The sequence below is a fragment of the Osmerus mordax genome, chromosome 25, assembly GCF_038355195.1.
Source record: "Osmerus mordax isolate fOsmMor3 chromosome 25, fOsmMor3.pri, whole genome shotgun sequence".
Lineage (NCBI taxonomy): Eukaryota > Metazoa > Chordata > Actinopteri > Osmeriformes > Osmeridae > Osmerus > Osmerus mordax.
Window position 1 is genome coordinate 9855700 of NC_090074.1, and position 19313 is coordinate 9875012.

The 19313-nt window shown below is 49.4% G+C and overlaps 4 protein-coding genes across 4 annotated transcripts; 2 read left to right on the forward strand and 2 right to left on the reverse strand.

Moving 5' to 3' along the window:
• Positions 1-246: 246 nt before the first annotated feature.
• zgc:110222 (uncharacterized protein LOC550336 homolog) lies at positions 247-2124 on the reverse strand. Its single transcript, XM_067229061.1, has 2 exons — positions 1598-2124; positions 247-475 (listed from the first exon to the last, which is right to left on the reverse strand). The coding sequence occupies exons 1-2, from the start codon at positions 1854-1856 to the stop codon at positions 258-260; spliced, it is 477 nt and encodes a 158-aa protein (XP_067085162.1). The 5' UTR covers positions 1857-2124; the 3' UTR covers positions 247-257.
• A 147-nt stretch (positions 2125-2271) lies between these two features.
• Positions 2272-6529, reverse strand: tmem185 (transmembrane protein 185). The gene is made up of 7 exons (XM_067228979.1): positions 6293-6529; positions 5277-5453; positions 4912-5119; positions 4498-4581; positions 4241-4417; positions 3702-3825; positions 2272-3486 (listed from the first exon to the last, which is right to left on the reverse strand). Exons 1-7 carry the CDS (start codon positions 6328-6330, stop codon positions 3242-3244), a joined length of 1053 nt encoding a protein of 350 aa, XP_067085080.1. The 5' UTR covers positions 6331-6529; the 3' UTR covers positions 2272-3241.
• A 236-nt stretch (positions 6530-6765) lies between these two features.
• atg4a (autophagy related 4A, cysteine peptidase) lies at positions 6766-11727 on the forward strand. The gene is made up of 13 exons (XM_067228949.1): positions 6766-6782; positions 7228-7338; positions 7487-7558; positions 7668-7766; positions 7974-8075; positions 8580-8652; positions 8803-8882; positions 9217-9644; positions 9745-9823; positions 10031-10176; positions 10299-10355; positions 10659-10770; positions 10880-11727. Exons 1-13 carry the CDS (start codon positions 6773-6775, stop codon positions 10942-10944), a joined length of 1434 nt encoding a protein of 477 aa, XP_067085050.1. The 5' UTR covers positions 6766-6772; the 3' UTR covers positions 10945-11727.
• A 4715-nt stretch (positions 11728-16442) lies between these two features.
• Positions 16443-19068, forward strand: si:ch73-362m14.2 (NHS-like protein 2). The gene is made up of 3 exons (XM_067228860.1): positions 16443-17877; positions 18029-18155; positions 18374-19068. Exons 1-3 carry the CDS (start codon positions 16443-16445, stop codon positions 18636-18638), a joined length of 1827 nt encoding a protein of 608 aa, XP_067084961.1. The 3' UTR covers positions 18639-19068.
• The last annotated feature ends 245 nt before the right edge of the window (positions 19069-19313 follow it).

The window sequence follows — 19313 nt, forward strand, 5'->3', positions numbered from 1 at the left end:
TCTGGTCTGACAGAAAGACAGAGTTGGAGCAGAACCCTTAATATGGGACCCTGTCTCCTCTTGACCCTGCATTTTCCCTCCTAGATCAGAACCCCCCTGGTTCTAGTTTTTGGTTTCTGGTTCTGAGTTCTGGTCCCGCCATGCTCACCTCTTTTTCTCTCTCTTCCTGAATCTCCTTCCCTCTATCACTCCCCCTCCCTCACTCCTTTTCTCCCCCCTTCCCTCCCTCTCCACTGGCGTGTGCCAGGTGAAGGCGATCACGATGACGAAGGCAGCAGCTCCACAGGTATGTCTATGGTCCAGAGGTCCTTGTGAGCCCGAGCGTAGAGGGGCTGCAGCAGCCACCGGGGGTTGGAGAGCAGGGTCAGGTGTTTGTCCTGGAGCCCTCGGAGCAGCGCTGCCCTCTCCAGCCCCTCCAGCTCGGCCCCCGCCAGCCCCACGCCACACTGCCACGTTTCCCCCACCTCCACCAGCCCTGCAGTCAAAATAACAACATACTAATAACAATAATAACATAACATTGTAAGTTAATGTGTTTGTTTAGCACCAATCTGCTATTAGCAGATAAACCTTCACTCAATAATATAAAGTAATAACAATAACATCAATAATAAGGAATCATTGTGACAATAAATGATAATAATAATTAATAATGATTGATAATAATAATTGTATTCATTTAGCAGATGCTTTTATCCAAAACAGTAGGGATTTATACCTGTTGATTTGCAGTCAAATACTATTCAAGTGAACAATGCCTATCCCCTACACTCAAAATTAATTCAACCTTCAATGAACCAGCAGAGGAGTGTGGGAACAATGGAAGGATTAACATTGAAGTGAATCGCAAGACAAACTTTTTTTAGAATTGGTATGCAGTGAAACTTTCAGTATTGTATCCTCTAATCTTCTACTTGTCTGCACTGTTGGGGAAGCAAGCAAACATCCTACAAAAGAGCATAAAATATGTAAGGAAACCCACTCAAATAAAAGTATAAACATAACTTATTTACATGTAAGTGAAAATGAGGGTTTAAAGTGACTTTAAACAGTGCAGTCAGTAGTGCAGATTGGGACAGAATGGTAGTGCAAACAGAACGGTAGTATAACCAGAATTGGTAATGTTGTTGGCCAGTGTCCATTGGGTCAGTTAAGTAGTCTGATGGCCTGGAGGTTATTTTTATAGCCTATACAGTCATGGTTACAGTGACTCTATAAGGGCTCATGGTTACAACAACTATGAACTGGTCACGGTTGCGGTGACTGTGTGAAGCTGTCATGGTTACAGCAAATAGTCATGGTAATGGCAACTTTGAAGTTGTAATAGTTACACTGACTCTGGGAAGTAGTCATGGTTACAGTAAAACACTATGATGTAGTCATGGTCATGGCAACCCTTTGAAGGAGTTATGATTCTGGGAACTTTGTGAAGTAGCCATGGTTACAGCGACTCTGAAATAACCAGGGTTGCAGCAACTCTGAAGTAGCCATGGTTACAGCAACTCTGTGAAGTAACCAGGGTTGCAGCAACGATATAAAATAGTCATGGTTACAGGCAGCGATTCTGTGTTAAGTAGTCATGCTTGCAACGGATTACCTGCCACGACTCCTCGGCCATACCGTTCCCCGGAGGTCACGAGCTCCTCTACTTGTACCAGGTCCATCCCCAGCGCGTGCGTCAGGACATCTCTCCAGTCATCGCCCTCCCAGTCCTTCTGCGCGATGTGAATGGCCAAGGTGCAGTTCTCTATGGCGCCCAGCAGGGGTCGCCAACGCGTCTCGATCGTTTTGACACCATCTAATACGAGCCCTGCGTAAGGCTGTCTGAATGACAGGCAGCTGACTTGAAGAGTCATTTCTATCCAGCTGGAATACCTGAAACAATCCTAAACAACAGCGATATTATTATTCTTATCGCACCCAGTCTCTAAGTTAAGTCACCAAATTCCGCCTGCCACACATTAATCCAGTCTCCCTCCTCCTGTCCGCGTTCCCCCGGTAGGCGGGAATAAACTGGTTAGCGTGCTGTCGGGTTGGCTGCAATGCTCTGATCGTCTTGCATTCTAAAATATGGCAGATATTTAAGCCGCAAATCAATAACGTGTACAGCTACGTTCTGATGAAAACAGCAACGGACCCCGAGCCAGCCAGACCTCACTTCCTGAATGCGCCTTGACGTTTCGACTACGCTAGACAGTCATAGCGCCGCCTAGCGCCTACTTGTTGTTAAATATTTGTTGAGAACAGTCACTCCGGAGTCATTTACTGATGTATACTTTATTAGTCATTAATACACACGCATTCATTGAACACTTGTATATAAATGTTTACTGCAACAGAAGTAAGAATGTATAAACAGCGGGATGGCCGCACAGGAGAACTGAGGGTGAAGAAGCCTTCAGGTGCTGTAGAAACACATACAACCCTAAATATGTACAGGTGTGTGTGTGTGTTTCTTTGATTTTATGTGTGTGTTAGACTGTGTTTGACTGTGTGTGTATTGGTCCAACACCCGTCTGTTAACATCCCATCACTTAAGTTTCAGCAGTTTTCTCAGACCAGCTGAGAGGGTGGGGCAAGGTGTGTTTACAATGTTTGTGAAAGGTTTCTATAGGAAACATATTCTAAAAGTAGCTATGTATTTAACAGGCATGACCTTAGTGTCATTCAATCCAACTAGCATTATAAGTTTGGAACAGAGTTTGGAAAATATGTTTGAACATCCTCTCTCCATCTCTCACGCACATTATCTCCCTCCATCTCTCACACACATTTTCTCTCTCTCTCCATATCTCTCTCACACACACACACACACACACACACACACACTCCATCTCCTAGGAAATAAACACATGGAAGTACAAAAGAATATCACAATAATCACATACAGATATCATGACATCATCAGAGAGAGAGTTCCTGTGTCTGGTCATCAGGTCACCCAGAAGAGACTCCTTCCCCCGCTGGAGTGGTTGCTATGGCGCCCGGCAGCGAGGGTCAGGTGACCAGGGCTCAGTGTTCCGTGACAAGGCGGCTCCTCTCCAGGTGGACATGACTCTTCAACATCCTCATCCAACATCCTCATCCAACATCCTCATCTTCAGTCCCCAGCAGTCTCTCTCTGCTTCAGTTCACACAGCTTAGGCAGTCTGCATCCAGTCAAACCGGTCTGAACCGGTCAGCAACCCGTCGGAACCAGTCTACAACCGGTCTGCAGCAGTCTGCCAGCTGCGAGGCTGGCCTAATCAGGCATGTCAATACAGAGTTTGGGAGGCGGGACAAAGTACTTCCCTGGGCTCTGCGTGATCACCACACCCGTCTTTTTACGGAACATGGGCGCCATCTTGGGAGGCTCGTGAGCGGGCATCTCCTCGGACGCCTCTGGGTCCTCGTGATGCAGGTCGTACGACACGTTGCCGTACTCACGCAAGAAGGGGAGGAGCTCCAGCAGGAACTGGCAGAAGTCCTTCCTGATCCCAAACCACCCTGGAAATGAGGTGGAGAGGTGAGGAGTTAGACTATTTGTTTATCTGTCTCTTTCGCTTCGACTATTTTCAAACAAATTGTGAGATAACTTCATTTATACATTTCTTTGAAGGTCGGCAACCTTTTTGATGTCAAGAGCCATTTTTTCAACATTTCAACTACATTTTGAGAGATTAAAAACAAAGATGTTGCATATCAACCACCCCCCGACTCACAGTGGTTCCCTCCCTTCTGTCCGAAGGTGGTGGCCATGAGGGTGACCAACGACACCCACAGAGGCACGAACACAGACACGTAGCTGGACCCGTAGTGACCGTCCAGCTTGTGCACCAGCAGGATCTGGCAGTAAACAACAACAGGTCAACACATCTGAGAGAGACAGTCAGACCGAGAAAGAGACAGAGATACGAGAGATGATGTGTGAAATGGAGCTAGAGAAGAATTGTAAGATAAGAGTTGAGGGTGGGAGTCAGGTGGCTGAGCGGTGAGGGAGCCGGGCTAGTAATCCGAAGGTTGCCAGTTCGATTCCCGGTCATGCAACTGACGTTGTGTCCTTGGGCAAGGCACTTCACCCTACTTGCCTCGGGGGAATGTCCCTGTACTTACTGTAAGTCGCTCTGGATAAGAGCGTCTGCTAAATGACTAAATGTAAATGTAAGAGTTAGAATGTGTGAGATAGAGAAAGAAAGTCTGTGTGAGATAGAGAGAGGATGTGAGAGAAATGGATCAACGGGTTGCCGTGACAACCGCTTACCTCAAATGTTAGCAGGGGCACCACGATGGTCATCCAGCTGATCGCCATGGTGATGTGTGTGCGGCGTTGCTCAGGAATCACATCCATGGAGCGCAGGAAGAGAACGGACCACACAATGTAGTACAGCACCACCAGGCACAGGAATGACATGAGGATCCAGAGAGGAACACACACCACCTGCACACACACCACTCGTTAACACACGCTAACACACACATATTAACACACACACACACGGATCATAGTGGAGTGTGTACCAGCCAGGGCCAGCTGATGATCCTGTCCAGACGCAGGGCGATGAAGATGAACTGCAGGATGTTGACAGAGCACAGGATCTCCAACTGCTCAGGAACACACACACACACAGTTAATGTTTCTGCTCCATTAGTGACTATGTGTATCTAGATGTAATTCATGTTAACGTAGGCTCTGATAGGCAGTGCTCCGTGGCAGAGCATCTGACTGCAGCTCTAGAAGTTGCAGGTTCAAATGTCCCCCTGTACATCGCATTGGATACAAAATGTCTGGATAAATGAATATATTACATCTGTGTGGGGTCAGGGGTCTGACCTCCAGGGTTAGGGTTAAGGGGCAGAGGTCACGGTCTAACCTCCAGGGTTAGAGCTAGGGTTAAAGGTCAGGCGTTTGACCTCCAGGGGTAGGGGTCTAACCTCTAGCGAGCGGTCGTGTCTGAAACCCCACACGCAGGCTGCCACGGAGACGGGAGAGACGAAGAAGAGCGGCATGAAGACGAGCAGCCAGAAGTGCGTTCCCCTGGTAACCCTGTCACACACCAGCACCTCGAAGGACAGCAGCAGCAGGTGGATCCCCACGGCGATCAGCATGGCCTTGAACTCCACACACATCTCCCCCTCCGCCCTACAGCACACATTCACACACAGCGTGCAGGCACACACACACACATTAGTAAGTACCCTTATCAGTATATACCTACCAAGCCTCCCCTCCCCATATATCACATAGGTACCTAACCGAAACCTTATACACCAAACTCCCTGGGCCAGGTGTAACTAACCTGTACTGTGGGTTGTGGGCCCAGACACCCGTGCCCACGGCGGCTCCTATAATGACCATGAGCTTCCAGAGCCAGATGGGGCTGAACACGGCCCAGTAGCTCCACTGGATCACCCCATCCAGCCGCAACGCGAGCAGCACCGAGAACAGCAGCAGGCACGCGTAAATCAGGAACTTACTGATGGGCGGAAACACAACAGTATGAGCGCTGAAGTTGAATAATGTTATTATTATTATTGTAGTACACCGTGCTTGAGATGTTTGCACTGTGCCTGGTAAACACCGAACGTTCCTTGACCCTGACCACGGAAAAACTGTTAGAGCTATGCACTTCTGATATTCTGCTGTAGTTTTAATTTGTACGACGCTTTAGATGAAAGTGTCTGCTAAATGAAGTAGCTAAATGTAAATGAACTAGCACATCCAGTATGTTCAGATGGGGCAACAAACCTAGTTAACGGAGTATGGTTCGTTTATTCACGTTAACGTGCGATATGCCAGGTCACGCTGACGGGTAATGTAAGTAAGTAAGACTTTATTTATATAGCACATTTCATACAAGAATTGTAGCTCAAGGTAATGTAACATAATTAGCCTGCTGTCGGTTTCAGTTTTAGTTTTTAGAGATTAACAAGATGTTGTTAGCCAACTAGCTAGCAGCTAACGTAAGCTGTCCCCAACTAGTTGGTTACAATTTAAGATGATGTCTGGATAGTCTAGCTAGCTAGACGGCTAGTAAGCTAGCTAGCGAACATTAATCAGTTTAGCAATCTTCATAGATAGTTTACCAGCTTGGATTCTTACTGTATTACTCTACAAAGGCAGCAGATGTAAATATTTGGCTACGTCGCTAACTACTGTATACGTTGGCAGGCGGTAACTAGCTAGTCTGTCAAATTACTGTACTAGCCGTAGCTAGCAAGCTAGTCTGATGCGATGAACAGCTACTGTAGCAAGCCTGAGAATTGGGCTAGCTACTACTGGTGTGGCTACTATCTAGCTAGTCTAGCTTCGTACCTTGGGTTGAAATCTTGGAAGAATCCCCGTAGATTCATGATGACAGATTTTGTTACTGTTGTTAAATCATTATCCTGGTCAACGTATATTCTATCCGTTAGCTCTTTGGCTAAAGGTAGCTAGCTAGCTAAGTCTGGCTTTCCAAATCCTTTGCGACAAGCGTTCACATCGAGAGCAGCGGTGGTTTTCTTGTTGTGATTCTCGACCAACGTTAGGTGTCAGCAAAGACGTCTCTTCTTTCTGATAGAGTTGGCGTAACTGCGGACGGTTTAACTGCAAAGATCAACCTGGCAAGCAATATTCTGACGTATATACACCCCCCCTCTCCGTCATTCCCAGGGGTTGTTGGTAAATGTAGTTTATAGTGGCAACCAACATTACAATTCTATTCGACTAAAATATTTGAAAAACTACAACAACCAAGAAGCTAAGCTGTGTGTTTGTATCACTGCCTGCCGATGCATCGATGACAGTCGGAGGATGGAGGCAGGTAAACAAAAACTGTTAAAACAAATCTAGATTTATTTTGTGTTCATACAGCATTTTCGCAGCACTACTCGCCCTGCAAAATATGAGTTACAAAATGACCCCGTATTGAGTGTCTGTCGGGGCTACAGTCATCAGATTCGTTATCAGGAAGTGAAATATTTGGATATAAGTTTTAGCCATTGTTCTTTGATATGTCTGTTATGGTCACCCGGCTGTCTTAACAAAGTGATATCGGGATATTTTACTCTTTAAAAAATGTGTCCAGCCCGATTCCGTACACAGGCTTACTGTTGTATGTTGTATAATATCAGATCTAGCCGGTGTTACCCAAGCAGTAGCTAGCTGTGTTAGATAATGGAACAGATAGTGATTACTCTTAGATCGACCATTTTGCACGAGTCATGATGAACTCACACTCCGCTCTCCGTGTCTGTGTCCCACGGCAGTTTTAGCCAAGTATGAAAACCAAATAAACGTGTTCTCTGAGTTCTTGGAGGACTTGCCCGACACCGAAGAGCCCGTGTGGGTCCTCGGGAAGAGTTACAATGTTAAGACAGGTATGGATCCTACAGGACTGTGTAGCTTGTACCTCCATAGTGTTTTACTGTCTTCTGCCATATTTTGTGTTAGTGTGGTGTGTATTATCTGTTATGTAAGGATGTTTAGCCTACCTGTACATTCCTGCCTCTTTATGTTTCTGACCAGAGAGAGCAGAGCTGCTGTCAGACATCCAGTCACGCCTCTGGTTCAGTTACAGGAAGAAGTTCTGCCCCATAGGTCAGTAAAACATCAATATTTCCTCCTTTGGTCCTTAGGAAAGGATGTAACAGGTGAACTAGGAACTTTGCAGTTCTAAACCTGTGTGTGTTTGTGTGTGTGCGTGCAGGAGGGACCGGGCCCTCATCAGATGCAGGCTGGGGATGCATGCTGCGCTGCGGTCAGATGATCCTGGCTCAGGCCCTACTCTGCTCACACCTGGGTAGAGGTGAGCTCACTGTGTATGGGTTTGTGTGTGTGTGTGCATGCTGTATCTATGTGTGTGTACTGTGTGAGTATACTATATCTATGTGTGTGAGTGTTCTGTATCTATACGTGTGTATATTGTATCTATGAGTTTACTGTGTTTATGTGTGGTTGTTTATACTGTATCTCTGTGTACCTGTATTTATATCCCCCTGCCCCATGTCTGCAGCGTGGAGATGGAGGGGGGAGAGGGAACAGCCAGAAGACTACACCCGCATCCTGCACTGCTTCCTGGACAAGAAGGATTGCTGCTACTCCATCCATCAGATGGGTGAGGGAGCGAGAGAGGGAAGGAGGGAGGGGTACTGCTACTCCACCCATCAGATGGGTGAGGGAGGGAAGGAGGGAGGGAGAAGTACATTTACATTTAGTCATTTAGCAGACGCTCTTATCCAGAGCGACTTACAGTAAGTACAGGGACATTCCCCCGAGGCAAGTAGGGTGAAGTGCCTTGCCCAAGGACACAACGTCAGTTTGCATGACCGGGAATCGAACTGGCAACCTTCGGATTACTAGCCCGACTCCCTCACCGCTCAGCCAACTGACTCCCTACTGCTACTAAGTACTGCTACTCCGCCCATCAGATGGGTGAGGGAGGGAGGGGTACTGCTTCTCCATCTATAAGATGGATAAGGGAGCGATAGAGAGGGTGGATGGGGGGGTACTGCTTCTCCATCCATCAGATGGGTGAGAGACAGGGTGGGAGAGTGTGGGAGGGGGAGAGAGAGGAAAAAGTGAAGGTGACCGTGGTTGTTGTGTTGTTGTGTGTTTGCAGCCCAGATGGGGGTAGGAGAGGGCAAGTCTGTAGGAGAGTGGTATGGACCCAACACTGTGGCACAGGTGCTCAAGTACGTATGGTAGACACACACATACAGTACACATATACACCGTACACATATATACAGTGCATGCACACACACACACATAAGAGTAGACACAAACATACAGTACAAACACACACACACTGTGTATTGAGCTTGTGCTTCGGTGCCCAGCAGGAAACTGGTGCTGTTTGATGACTGGAACTCTCTGGCCGTCTATGTGTCAATGGACAACACTGTGGTGATTGAAGACATCAGTGAGTCTTTATTCTCTCTCTCTCTCTCTCTCTCTCTCTCTCTCTCTCTCTCTCTCTCTCTCTCTCTCTCTCTCTCTCTCTCTCTCTCTCTCTCTCTCTCTCTCTCTCTCTCTCTCTCTTGGGGGGGGGGGGGGGGCAGAATTTGAACCTGCAGCTCCTGATTTGCTGTCAACTGTTCCATCACCGATCCACCTTAAAGACAGTGACTCTGGTGGGACTCAAACTCACAACCTTTGAATTGTTTATCTTTTCCTGCCTGGAAGTCCTACGTGCCACTGTGAAAACCTGTGTTTCATGTTATCCACAGTTTAAACATGTGTTCTATGTTCCACAGAGAAGCAGTGTCTACAGACAGGAAGTGGCAGCAGGCTCCGCCCTTCCTGTGGTTGGGGGGAGGTGTTCCCCCCTGCTGACTCCCCTAGCAACGCCCCTGACCACATTTGTTTCTACACAGCGGGAAAACGAGGCTCTGTCTGCCCTCACTCGCACACACACCATCAGACCCATGCACACACACACTCTCAACCCCACACACACTCTCAACATAAGACCCACACACACAGACATTCACAACCCCACACACACACGCACTTCCAGCCTCACACACACACTCACCATGAGCCCCACACACACAAACCCTCCCAGCCTCACACACACACCCACTCCCAGCCCCACACCCCACACTGGAAGCCCCTGCTGCTGGTGATCCCTCTGCGTATGGGCATCAACAACATCAACCCTGTCTACATACAGGCCCTTAAGGTACTTCCTGCTTCCTGGTCTCACAATACACTTTATGTCTCCTGTCATTGGACAGTAGCCGTTATGTGGCAGTCATAAGACATGTGTTCCGCCTCCCCAGGAGTGCTTCAAGATGCCCCAGTCCTGTGGTGTTCTGGGGGGCAAGCCCAACCTGGCCTACTACTTTATAGGCAGCCTAGGTGAGTCCATACCCAGCCCATGACACCCGACCCAGACCCCACACCCTGACCCTAGACCCCCACTCATTCAGGGTTCTGTTGCTGTTTTGTTGTGACGAGTTACCGCTGGTGTCATGAAATCCAAGCTTTCGTGTTATGATGACGTCATTGTCTCAACCTATATATATTCAACCTAGGTCTTACACCCCCACCTCCCTGACCCCCTAGGAGAGGAGCTGCTGTACCTTGACCCCCACACTACGCAAACCACAGTGGAGACGGAGCCAGGCGTTGCCATGGACGACCACAGCTACCACTGGACCAGGACGCCTCGACGCATGAAGATCACCAGCCTGGACCCTTCGGTTTCCCTGGTAACACACATTCCTCACATACACACAGCCTGGACCCCTCTGTCGCCCTGTTAACACACACAGAAATGCACACAGCCTCGTATACAGTGCAGTGTGTGTGACGGTGTGTGTTCTGTCTGCAGGGTTTCTTCTGTCAGAGCGAGGAGGACTTTGACAGCTGGTGCTATCTGGTCCAGCAGGTAAACGTTTAACATCATCTAAATCACAGCATTATGTGGTTGTTGTTTTTGTTTACATCATATTGTTGTTCGTGTTGTTATTGTTTACATTGTGTCTATGTTGTTTACATCATGCTCTTGATGTCGATTACACAGTGTTGTTACTCTTTCCATTGTGTTGATGTGGTTTCCATGTTAAAATTGTAGTTTACATCGTGTTGTTGATGTTGTGGTTTACATTGGCCAACAAATGCTGTTGATTTTGTTTACATTGTGTTGTTGATATGGTTGTTTACATCATGCTGTTGTTGCTGACGTCCCCAGGAGATCTTGAAGAAGAGGAGTCAGCGCATGTTTGAGCTGGTGGAGAACCATCCTCCTCATTGGCCACCTTTCGTCCCGCCCACAAAACCTGAGGTCCATACCACCGGTGCAGGTCAGAGGAATGAACCTGTCTGTCTCTCTGTCTGCCTGTGTTTGCTGTCCACCTGTCTGAATGTACCAGCAATAAAACATAGCATCTGTCTGTCTGTCTGTCTGACCAGAGTTCATCGAGTCGCCTGACCAGCTTTTTGAGTCTGAGGAGGAGTTTGAGATCCTGAACGTGTGAGCTGCTCCTTACAGACCAACAGAGGGCGCCGTGCTACACAGCTGTCCTGCCTCCGCTCTGCTCTGCTATACTCTAGTGTACTCTGCTCTAATGTGCTCTGCTATTCTCTCCTCTAGTGTGCTCTGCTCTGCTCTACTAGACTCTTCTTTAGTCTATCTTGCTTCGCTCTGCTCTGTTCTACTCTTCTTTACTGTACTCTGCTTTACTGTCCTCTGCTCTACTCTGCTACACAGACGAAGTGCCTCAGAATCACACCAAGCACAAGTTACTCACCGTTCTGCAAAAACACTCTCTTTTACACACACACACACACACACACACACACACACACACAATCAGGACTCAGCCTGGCCACCAGGATAAAGAGACTTCAGAACAAACTACCTGTGTCGAGCAGTTCACATCCTACACAGCGGCATTCCACCCCAGCTTGTCACCACTCTGTCTCACCTTGATGATGTCACTGGGAACTCGAGGTGGGGGTAACGGCCGCTTCCTGGTGATTGGCGGCTCTGGACGCCACGGAAACCGTCTTGTCCGACGATCAACAGGGCCGTGTGTGTTGTCACAGTAGCCGCAGCTGTTTTTGTGGAGGCTGGGAGGTCCAGAGGTCGGATAAGGACTTATGTTCATCAGTGTTAAAAACTCACAACAGGAACACCAAGAGTTTGCTATCAATAAGAAAAGTGCCTCTGAGTGTGTGTTTCTGTATATCTGTTTTGTGAGGGGACCTCTCCTCCGACTACATTGTACATGTCTGATAAATAAAGATGTTTGAACACACGTCGGGCTCAGAGTGTCAAAGTGTGTGGTAGAACACTTGACTGCCGAACAAGAGGTCGCAGGTTCAAAGGATGTATGTCGCTTATAAATGAAAGCTATGTGTGTATGCGTGATGTATATATGATATTACTGTGTGTGTGTGTATATATATATGTGTGTGCCAGAGATGATTATTTTGTTTCCCTCCACTGGTCTGTGTGACTGAGGTGCCCCACCCTAACAGCCACCCTGAAACGGTTCCAATCAGCTGCAGGGCTGTGTCTGGGGGGGAGGGGGGGGGGGGGGGCCATGGGTGTGGACGTGTGAAAAACCTTGATCAACATCTGTGGCATAATAGAAGCAGAAGTGGAAGTAGGAGGGTAACGTTTCTATGCTGTACAAAACCCCACCCTCTACCTCTCTCTGTCTGTCTGCCTTCATTTCTTCGGCACTCTCTCGCGTCTGCATTTCTTCGGCCCTCTCTCTAATCTGTGTTTCCCACGTCCTCTGTCACCAGACTGATCCTGTTCTGATTGCTGAGTAGCCGGACATCACTCCTCCTCCATTTGGTCTTGACCTCACCGCTTTGTCCTCACACCGCATCGACACCACCTCCTGCAGACCTCCTCCTGCAAACCTCCAGACCCCCTGATCTGCACCACCACCTCCACCTCCAGACCTCCTGCAGAGAGATACAGAACAGATCTAAGGTAACCAAGGTGACAGCCACATTATCCAGGCTTCATGTGCGCCTTGACATCAAATGTGGTTGAGAATATGTTGTCGATGAGGGTGTTTTCTCAATGAGAGTGTTATGGATGGGAGTCAGTTGGCTGAGCGGTGAGGGAGTCGGACTAGTAATCCGAAGGTTGCCAGTTCGATTCCCGGTCATGCCAACTGACGTTGTGTCCTTGGGCAAGGCACTTCACCCTACTTGCCTCGGGGGGAATGTCCCTGTACTTACTGTAAGTCGCTCTGGATAAGAGCGTCTGCTAAATGACTAAATGTAAATGTAAATGTAAATGGATGAGTCTGCTATAAACAAGCGTGTTGTGGATGGGTATTTATGGATGAGTCTGTTATGGATGAGTCTTGTGGATGAGGGTATGCTATGAATGAGGTGCATATTCTGGATGAGTCTGTTATGGATGAAGGTATTATGGATGAAGATGTTATGGATGAAGATGTTATGGATGAGGTGTGTTCTATGAATAAGGTGTGTGTTATGGAAGAGTTTGTTATGGACGAGTATGTTATGGATGAGGTGTCTGCGGGATATGAATAGTTTATTATCTTCCTGCTGCCTGGCAGCTCCACTGACTGACATGTGCTGTACGCAACAAGAAATAACAACACCTCTCTCTGTTTACTATCATAACCCTCTTCCTATCTCTTCACCTCCCTAACCCTCCGCCTATCTCTCTCTTCACCTCCCTAACCCTTCTTCCGTCTCTCTTTTCTCCTTTTCTCTCCCCCTGTCTCTCTACACACACACACACTCTCTCTCTCTCTCTCTCTCTCTCTCTCTCTCTCTGTCTCTCCCCTTCTCTCTCCCATTCTCTCTCTCTCTCTCTCTCTCTCTCCGTTTCTCTGTTAGCATCAAGGCAGGCAGCCCACTTCGAATTGTCATGGCAACAGTGGGTGAATGTGTTGGGCCATAGAAGAGAGTGAGAGAGAGAGAGAGAGAGAGACAGAGAGAGAGAGAGAGAGAGAGAGAGAGAGAGAGAGAGAGAGAGAGAGAGAGAGAGAGAGAGGGAGTAGTCTGTTGTAACACATAGAGAGGAGCTATTACTGTTGCTGCAGTTGCGGCACAGAGGAGAGTCCTCTCCAGCCTCAGTTCTCTAGCCTCAGCCCCAGCCTCAACCCCAGCCTCGCTGTCTCCGGGAGGTAGGTAGCAGGGGGGCAGAGAGATGGGCAGGGAGGGTTAGCAGGGAGTGTTGTCATTGATGATAGCTTGATGTCCTAGCGTGTGTATGCGTGCGCGCGTGCATGCGTGTGTGTGTGTGTCTTGTTGGTTCTGTGGCATGTTGTGATCATGTTTTATATCAACAGTCCAATATACAACCGCTGTGGCTGTCTGTTTACGTACCTACCTGTGTGGGTGTGGAGTGTTGACGTGCATGCATGTGTGTGTGTGTGTGGAGTGTTTACGTGTGTGTGTGCGTGTGTGTGCATGCTTGCATGTAACTGCCATGTGTCCCAGTGTCTCTTCTCTCGACAGGTCACCTCCCTTAGACTGCTCATCATCCTTCTCTCTATCTCCCTCGCTCTGTTTCCCTCTCTCTCTCTCTCCCTCTCCATCCCTCCCCTCTCCCTCTCTTTATCCACCCCTCCCCGTCTATCTCTATATACCTCTCTCCATATGCCTCTATACCTCTTTGTCACTGTCTGTATCCTTCTCTACCTCTCTTTCACTCTCTTCATCCCTCTCTCTTTCTATCCCCGTATCTTCATCCCTCTCTGTCACTCTTTCTCTCTCTCTCTCTCTCTCTGCCACCCCCCCCCTTCTGTTGTCATACAGATGGCAGAGGCAGAGGACAGAGAGCAATATATCTAAACAGGAAGTTACAACACAAGTTCTTGTGCCATGACGATGCTCTAATCTCTAATGTAATTAAGGAAGTGGCAGTTAGAAAAGACCCAGGCCAAGAACCAAGTCCAGACCCATACCCAGCCACTGACTAGACCAGACCAGACCAGCTTAGTCCAGTCCGGTTTGGACCAGAGAACAGCCCTGACCACACCAGACCAGGCTAGGCCAGAGACCACACCTGACCAGGTTAGGCCAGGCCAAAATAGACAAGATCAGACCCAAGCAGGCCAGGCACAGTAAAGAAACAGACCATTTTCTTTCTTTTAACACACAGAGGTTGTTGCCATAGAGATAGTTTATGATGTAATGTGGGTTATTTGTATTCTGGGATGTTTCTGCTCCACCCTCCCCAGCGTGCACCTCTACGACTCTGACATTTCTCTGTGTCTTCACAGCTAACTGGGATCCTGCCAATCACTGCTTTCTCCTGTGTCTGCTGTCAGTGGATCTGTGTGTCAGTGTGTCAGTGTCTGGGTTGGTGTATGTATGTACGTATGTATGTATGTACAATTGTATCTGTGTATAATGCAAACACGTAGTATGTTGCTGTGAATGTGTGGATGTGTCTGTCTGCTATTACCTCAAGCAAGTTCATACACAGGGCTGTGGTTTTGGTCTGCTGTAGGCTGTAAACTGTGTTGAGTATAGGTCTATACAGTATGTAAACTGTGTTGACTAGGTCTGCTGTAGGCTGTAAACTGTGTTGAGTATAGGTCTATACAGTATGTAAACTGTGTTGACTAGGTCTGCTGTAGGCTGTAAACTGTGTGGAGTATAGGTCTATACAGTATGTAAACTGTGTTGACTAGGTCTGCTGTAGGCTGTAAACTGTGTTGAGTATAGGTCTATACAGTATGTAAACTGTGTTGACTAGGTCTGCTGTAGGCTGTAAACTGTGTGGAGTAGGTCTATATGTGAACTGTGTAGATCGTGTAGAGGTCTATATGGTCAATATGTAGACTGTGAAGGGTAGTCTATACATACATAGAATAAACATAGAATGTTTATTGTTGTTTTTCTGATTGTGGAATGGCAGGCAGACTAGCAGTTGCCATGGAAATCACCCCCTCAACCAAATCAGATGCATCTCAAGATAAACCGAGATATGTTTCTGTCCTTCTCGTTCTCCTTGCTTTCTCTCTTTACTCTCCCTCCTCTCTCATTATCTCTCCTTTCATTTACATTTAGTCATTTAGCAGACGCTCTTATCCAGAGCGACTTACAGTAAGTACAGGGACATTCCCCCGAGGCAAGTAGGGTGAAGTACCTTGCCCAAGGACACAACGTCAGTTTTTGCATGACCGGGAATCGAACTGGCAACCTTCGGATTACTAGCCCGATTCCCTCACCACTCAGCCACCTGACTTCCTTTCACTTCCTACTTCCTCTCTTTCTCTCTCTTTCTATCTCTCTTACCTTCCCTCTCTCTCGGTCCAGTTCGTCCTCACCAAGACTTGTCTAACAGAAGAGGTGTTGTCGAGTGGAGGAGGATAAGGGTGAAGGGAGGAGTGGAGTGGTAGAGGGAAAAAGAGAGAGGAGGAGAGGAGAAGGACAGGAGTGAAGGAGGGCATCTCTGACGCTGTTTTCCTCTGTTGTTCATCAGGTTTGGAACACGGAGCTCTGTTGTCACAGCAACCAATCCACTGGCTGAACTGCTGACCCCTTCTGGTCTCTCCAGGTCTACACTGCTTTACTGTAGACTCTACTGTTCTCTACTGGACTCTACTCATTTCTACTGAATTCTACTGGTCTCTACTGATCTACATTGCTTTCTACTGTACTCTACGGAACTCTGCTGGACTGGACTAATCTGTACTGAACTCTATTGAACTCTATTGTACTGTTCTGTATCTCTCCTGGTCTACCCTGATCTTGGTGAGCTAGCATGGACCCTGGGGGTCTGCAGTGCCCCCCCCCTTCCTGGGATGCCCCCCCCCAGTCCAGTTTTTCCCCGCTGTGGGGGCGGGGCTACCAGCAGCTGTCTCCCTGCCCTGACCTGGTCCGCTCCCGCTGCCAGCACCCCGACGCACAGCGCCACTCGGAAAGATCAGGAGTCGCCACACTGGCTCCAGGGTGTGCTGGGAAACCTGGGGAGGGGTGGGAGGGTAGAGGGGAGGCCAGACTTCCTGAGGGAGGGGGGCGGATGACATCATCAAACAGCCCGGAGTTCAGAGGTCGTTCCTTCTCGGCGGTCTTGGCCTCCAAGCCCCTCCCCCCTCGGGAGGAGTTGGACAGCTCCCACCCCAGCGCTGGTCCTGATTGGCTCACACCCTCAGACTCCTCCCCTGAGGGGGTGTGCCGCTCACGGTCTCGCAGCATCATCCTGAGGAAGAGCAAACGCAGACCGGCCCCGCCGCAGCGCAGCATATCCCTCCGCCGAGACGGCACCTCCTCTGAGACCAGAGAAAGTAGGACCCAGAGCCTGTACCTGCCCAATGACCCGCTCTGCTTCCTGCCTGACCTCATCCTCATCTCCAAACCCCGAGCCGGGGAGGAGCCTTCCCCCGTTAACCCCGCCAAGGGAAAGCTGTCTGTCAACAGCGGTAACCTGGAGCAACCAGAGGTGATGGATCCCTATTGCACCATGCTGCCTGGAGTGGGGCGGGGCTGGGGGAGGAACAAGCCCCCCCTACCCCCCCTACCCCCCCGGGGCACCCTCAACCCCCCCCTGCCCTCCCAGACCCACGTCCAACCCCCTACCCTCTCCCCCCCTGTCACCCCCACCTCCACCATCACGGGCCCTTCCCCCCTGGGATGCAGGATGAGACCCCGTGCCTCCCCCCCCTCTCAGGGCAGCAGGGTGAGGTTGTCTCTGGAGCTGCCCGCCCCCACCTCGCCATCCCCAGGCCCCGCTCCTGGCCCTGACCCCTCACTCCGCCCCAGAGCCACGCGACGCCATTCCGACTCGTCTGCGTTCTGCCGTCTCCGAGGCCTGAGCGCCAGCGTGGCGGTGATGCCCGTGGTCACGCAGGAAGACCTCAGCACCATCCGGCTCCGCCCCCTCGGTGCCCACAATGCTGACCACACCCCTGAGCCACACGATGATGTCACCACTGGGGAGGCCTCCTGCCCACCGCTGACTCAGGGTCCTAAAGGTAGGCCGCCACCTGTGGCAGCCAAGCCCCCGGTGCCCAGGTGGCTGCCTGGTCACACAGCAGAGACAGAGACCCCCCCAGCCCCACAGGGTCAGCCTGTACCCCTTCACCCCCCTCAGGGACAGGGACAGGAGCGGGGGCAGGGGCAGAGCCAGGACCAGGGAGAGGGGCAAGATCAGAGAGAGGTCCTCTATATGAAGGTCAGAAGGCCCAAACCTAAGAGGTCTCACCAGCCTCAGATCGTGTCCATTAGTGATGACATCACTCAGCAGCAACCTCACTGGCCCCCTGGTCATGTGACTGACTCATCACTGGCCCGTACCGTCAGCCAACCAGAGACCAGAAGTGGAGAGGGGTCTGCTCCAAACAGAATTCCAGAATGTTCTCTTCAGAGGAATAAGAAGCTGACTCCGCCCCCTGTCCCCAGAAAACCAGATGTCATCCTGAGACCGTCATCCTTCTACCTGAACTGCACAGATACAGGTACACTTACAGGTGCAAGTACAGATATACAAGTACAGGTACACACACGGGTACAGTTAAGCACACAGCTACAGGTACAGGTACAAGTACAGGTACAGGCTACTGTACCTGCACAGGTACAGGTAGTTGGCTGATAGGCTTGTTTTCTCAGCAGGTGTGTGTCTGGAGGAGATGGGGGGAGAGAGGAGCTCTGTGCCCCAGATTAGGATGCTCTGTCAAGGGGATAAGGATGACCTCCATCATCCCCATGCCGAGGACCTCTTCACCATCATACACAGGTATGACTTCTGTCTCACTGCTTATCGAGAAAGATGCCAACTGTCTGACTGCAATCCCTCCTCTCCCCCTCTCCTCCTCCCCTCTCTTCTCCTTTCTTTCCTTTCTTCTCTCCTCCTCCCCTCTCTCCTCCTCTCTCGTCTCGTCTGCTCTCCTTCCCTCTCTCCACCTCTCTCGTCCGCTCCTCTCCTCTCTCCTGTCCTCTCCTCTCCTCTCTCAGGTCAAAGAAAAAGCTCCTCTCCTCCAAGGAAAGTGTGGAGGTGTCGGGGGGCAGACAGGCGGTAGGGTCGCCCTCCCGAGGGAGCTGTGACCCCCGCAGCCAAGACCAGAGTCAAAGGTCAACCTCCAAGACCGACAGCTTCATGGCGTTCCTGCAGAGGAGGCGGAGCCAGAAGCCCACGGCCAGAGAGAGGGTGTCGGCCGCAGAACTGCTCAAGACCTCCAAGCCATTACCCAATCATAATGCAGAGCTGGCCGAGCCCTAAAAACCTCAGACAATCAGAAAGCCTTTCCAGAGACCTGGGACTATGTGAGGTGTAAAACACCAGCACTGGGACGGACTTTAGACAATCAAAGAGAGAGGAGAGCCGGGCTAAAGAAAAGTGCCCCAATTACTGTATTGATGCTTCAAACTTTGTTTCTGTGGTGATCTGCTGTATGTTGCTCATGAGATTAAATAATCTATGTCAAACATTTGTACTGCCTTATCCGACCACGCCCACCAGTATATCTGTCCACGCCCACTTGACTGTCATGTCACACCCACCGGACTGTCTTCACCCAGTCGACTGTCTGGCAATGCCCACCGCTTGTTTATATGACCACGCCCACATTACTCTGACCACTCAGCTTCTCTGCTTGTGATTATGGTCCTGCTGATGAAATAAATATTTAAAAGGTGTGTCACCAACATTCTTTCAGATTTTGTGTGTTTTTGTGTGTGTTTTAAGAGAGGCGTACACAGACAGCACTAGTAGGTATAGACATACACACACAAGCACACACATACAGCACTGGTAGGTCTGTATACATACACACAGCACTGGTAGGTATGGACACACACACATAGACAAACACTGGTAGGTATGTGTGTAGAGATATTGGTGGAAAGACAGATAGGGATTATGATCTGCATAATCCTCAAATCATTATCCTTCTGT

Excerpts from the sequence above, each read along its gene's own strand:
- si:ch73-362m14.2 (XM_067228860.1), top strand. The coding sequence starts at position 16,443 with ATGACATCATCAAACAGCCCGGAGTTCAGAGGTCGTTCCTTCTCGGCG. Across the intron at positions 17,878-18,028 it reads CCTGAACTGCACAGATACAG|CAGGTGTGTGTCTGGAGGAG; the intron begins GTACACTTACAG and ends TTGTTTTCTCAG. Across the intron at positions 18,156-18,373 it reads CTCTTCACCATCATACACAG|GTCAAAGAAAAAGCTCCTCT; the intron begins GTATGACTTCTG and ends CTCCTCTCTCAG.
- atg4a (XM_067228949.1), top strand. Across the intron at positions 8,653-8,802 it reads ACTGTGGCACAGGTGCTCAA|GAAACTGGTGCTGTTTGATG; the intron begins GTACGTATGGTA and ends GGTGCCCAGCAG. Across the intron at positions 10,356-10,658 it reads GGTGCTATCTGGTCCAGCAG|GAGATCTTGAAGAAGAGGAG; the intron begins GTAAACGTTTAA and ends TGACGTCCCCAG.
- tmem185 (XM_067228979.1), bottom strand. The coding sequence starts at position 6,330 with ATGAATCTACGGGGATTCTTCCAAGATTTCAACCCAAG. Across the intron at positions 3,826-4,240 it reads TGCCCCTGCTAACATTTGAG|ATCCTGCTGGTGCACAAGCT; the intron begins GTAAGCGGTTGT and ends GTTTACTGCCAG. Across the intron at positions 3,487-3,701 it reads ACAGAAGGGAGGGAACCACT|GGTGGTTTGGGATCAGGAAG; the intron begins GTGAGTCGGGGG and ends CCTCATTTCCAG.
- zgc:110222 (XM_067229061.1), bottom strand. The coding sequence starts at position 1,856 with ATGACTCTTCAAGTCAGCTGCCTGTCATTCAGACAGCCTTACGCAGGG. Across the intron at positions 476-1,597 it reads TGGCCGAGGAGTCGTGGCAG|GGCTGGTGGAGGTGGGGGAA; the intron begins GTAATCCGTTGC and ends TTTTGACTGCAG.